The sequence below is a fragment of the Takifugu rubripes genome, unplaced genomic scaffold, assembly GCF_901000725.2.
Source record: "Takifugu rubripes unplaced genomic scaffold, fTakRub1.2, whole genome shotgun sequence".
Lineage (NCBI taxonomy): Eukaryota > Metazoa > Chordata > Actinopteri > Tetraodontiformes > Tetraodontidae > Takifugu > Takifugu rubripes.
Window position 1 is genome coordinate 1,695,114 of NW_021821632.1, and position 2,500 is coordinate 1,697,613.

The 2,500-nt window shown below is 51.6% G+C and overlaps 1 protein-coding gene across 1 annotated transcript in view; it reads right to left on the bottom strand.

Moving 5' to 3' along the window:
* cubn (cubilin (intrinsic factor-cobalamin receptor)) overlaps positions 1 to 2,500 on the bottom strand; it is a 50,055-nt gene that overhangs the window by 32,181 nt on the left and 15,374 nt on the right. The window contains 5 exon segments of the mRNA XM_029831981.1: positions 30 to 160; positions 462 to 687; positions 861 to 1,026; positions 1,840 to 2,015; positions 2,133 to 2,289. Of these exon segments, the coding sequence (XP_029687841.1) occupies positions 30 to 160; positions 462 to 687; positions 861 to 1,026; positions 1,840 to 2,015; positions 2,133 to 2,289 (856 nt within the window).

Genomic DNA, 2,500 nt, shown 5'->3' on the forward strand with positions numbered 1-2,500 from the left:
AATATGATGCCCAGAGTCGACGTGGGTACCTGTGGCGGCGTCGATGGAGACGTAGCTGGCAGAAAATCCTTCCGTTGCTAAGCTTGTGTCAGACACAAACAGCAGGGTCAGCTGGTTGTCCGTACTGGTGATGGACGGAGGGACCGAACGGCCACAGTACCTGCACGACAGCCGAGTCTTTGAGGTCTTACTAACGGGGCTGAAATCCCCCAGTTGGTCTAAATATATTGCTCAAGTATGCTAACAGTAACATTATTACTGGTTTGGTGCTTTTGTAGCTCCATTTAAGATGTGCCAACGTCCAATTAAGGCTGTTTAAAGGTGACCTGCAAAGCAGCCCCATATAACCCTAACCCCATATAAAAACGAACTCAATTGAAGCCAAACGTGAAGGCAACAAGTGTAGCTTTGTGCAGCAGCGCAGAGGTGCAGCCAGTGTTCCACCTGTGCACGAGTCTCACCTGCCAAGTTTGCTTCCAGTCTGCACAGTTCCGTTGTCATAAACTTCAACGTAATCAAAATTACAGTTCGTGTGGTACTCCAGGTTGAAGGACTCAAACACCAGCTGGACCAGGTTCCCTGGACTGACAGTTATGTACCAGGTACAGTTGGCACCGTGGGGGTAGATGGAGGGGTGGCCAGGACTCGTGATGGTGCCAGAGGGGCTGGTCAAAGTATCACCGCAGCCTGAAGACAAAGAAAAGAGCATGTAGGTCATGCTGCTCTCGCCCCCTCTCGCCCTCTCTCTCTCTTTGGACACACTCTATATATGTGTAGCGAGAGAGAGAGAGAATATCATAGAACTCCTGTTTGGACTAATAACTCCAGTTATTGCCCCTGAATGTTCCCATCATCCTCACCCTCCAAGGCAGAACCATACGCCGCTTCAAAGCCGTGGTTGCTGACAGAAGAATCGGTGGTAAATCGAACGTACATCGATCTCTGAGTGGACTGAAGTCTGGGAGGAATCTCAACACCACAGTACGTCCCCAGCAGAGGAGAACTGGACATGGAGCCGTCCCTCACCTGGAAGAGCAGCAATGTCAGGAGACAGACTGGAGCAGCTGCTGGACCCTAACTGACAGAATCACTCCAGATTAAAACCCTTGGAACCGTTCCCTCTCAAACGCAGAATGCTTCACACACTTTGGATGAGTGCCAATAATCAACAGGAAATACGTGGTTTTATGTAAAAACTAATGAAAAACAGTGAGACTGTGGTGAACTGAAACACTTCTAATCTTCCAATTATTGAACAGATGAAGCAAAATATCCAGCTGAAGAAATGTGTTCATTGATTTTCTGTTCATCATTTGGTCTTTCTTTTTCCACAGTTGGGTGGTGCCTAAAGCAGCACCTTAAAGCAGTGTCAGTCCTTTGGCTTGCACACTAGCCAGCTCCTGCTGGTAGGAGCTCTTGCTGTAGGAGCTCCTGCTGCCAGAGGATCCTGCTGGGAGAAGCTCCTGCTGGTAGGAGCTCCTGCTGGCAGAGGATCCTGCCGGTAGGAGCTCCTGTTGGCAGAGGATCCTGCCGGTAGGAGCTCCTGCTGGCAGAGGATCCTGCTGGTAGGGGCTCCTGCTGGCAGAGGATCCTGCCGGTAGGAGCTCCTGCTGGCAGAGGATCCTGCCGGTAGGAGCTCTTGCTGTAGGAGCTCCTGCTGGCAGAGGATCCTGCTGGTAGGAGCTCCTGCTGTAGGAGCTCCTGCTGGCAGAGGATCCTGCTGGTAGGAGCTCCTGCTGTAGGAGCTCCTGCTGGCAGAGGATCCTGCACCTCCTGCATGCCTAATTAAAGGGGATGGATATTGGTGCTTTTGTTCCTCAGCTGATTCCCTTCGTTTACCTCGACAAAGTCGTAACTGCAGGAGCCTCCCTCAACATCAAATGACAGGAAGTTCAGGGTGACCACATAGCCTTCTGGCTGGCTAATGACCCACTCACAGTTCTTATTATGGGGATAAGCGTTGGGGTGGTAGGGGGAGCACAAGTGCCCGGTCCCAGAAAACGTACCCCCACAAGCTATGGAGACATAAAATGAACACAAGGTGAGTGGCATTGAGTCCCCTTATCCCTCTATTAACCATCTGAGACAGACAGACAGACAGGCAGACAGACAGGGAGACAGGCAGACAGTACCAACTGTGTAAGCAGCCCTAAAACCAGCACGGCTGACTGAGCTGTCAGATTTAAAGCGAATCCACAGGAAGTTGGACGATGACCTGACAGGAGCTGGTAGAACACTTCCGCAGTATTTCCCTATCAGGGGATCCGTCTCAGTGCTGCCATCACGAACCTGGAAGAGGAAATGGGAGAGTACAGAAGAGCGATGACTACGGGAATACCTGGATCCCATTATGCTGCTACTGCTACTGCTACTACTATGAACAGAACCGGTGACAAAGGGCAGCCCTGGCGGAGTCCAACCCTCACTGGGAACGAGTCCGACTTACAACCGGCTATCCGGACCAAGCTCCTGCTCCTTTGGTTCAGGGACTGGGCGGCCC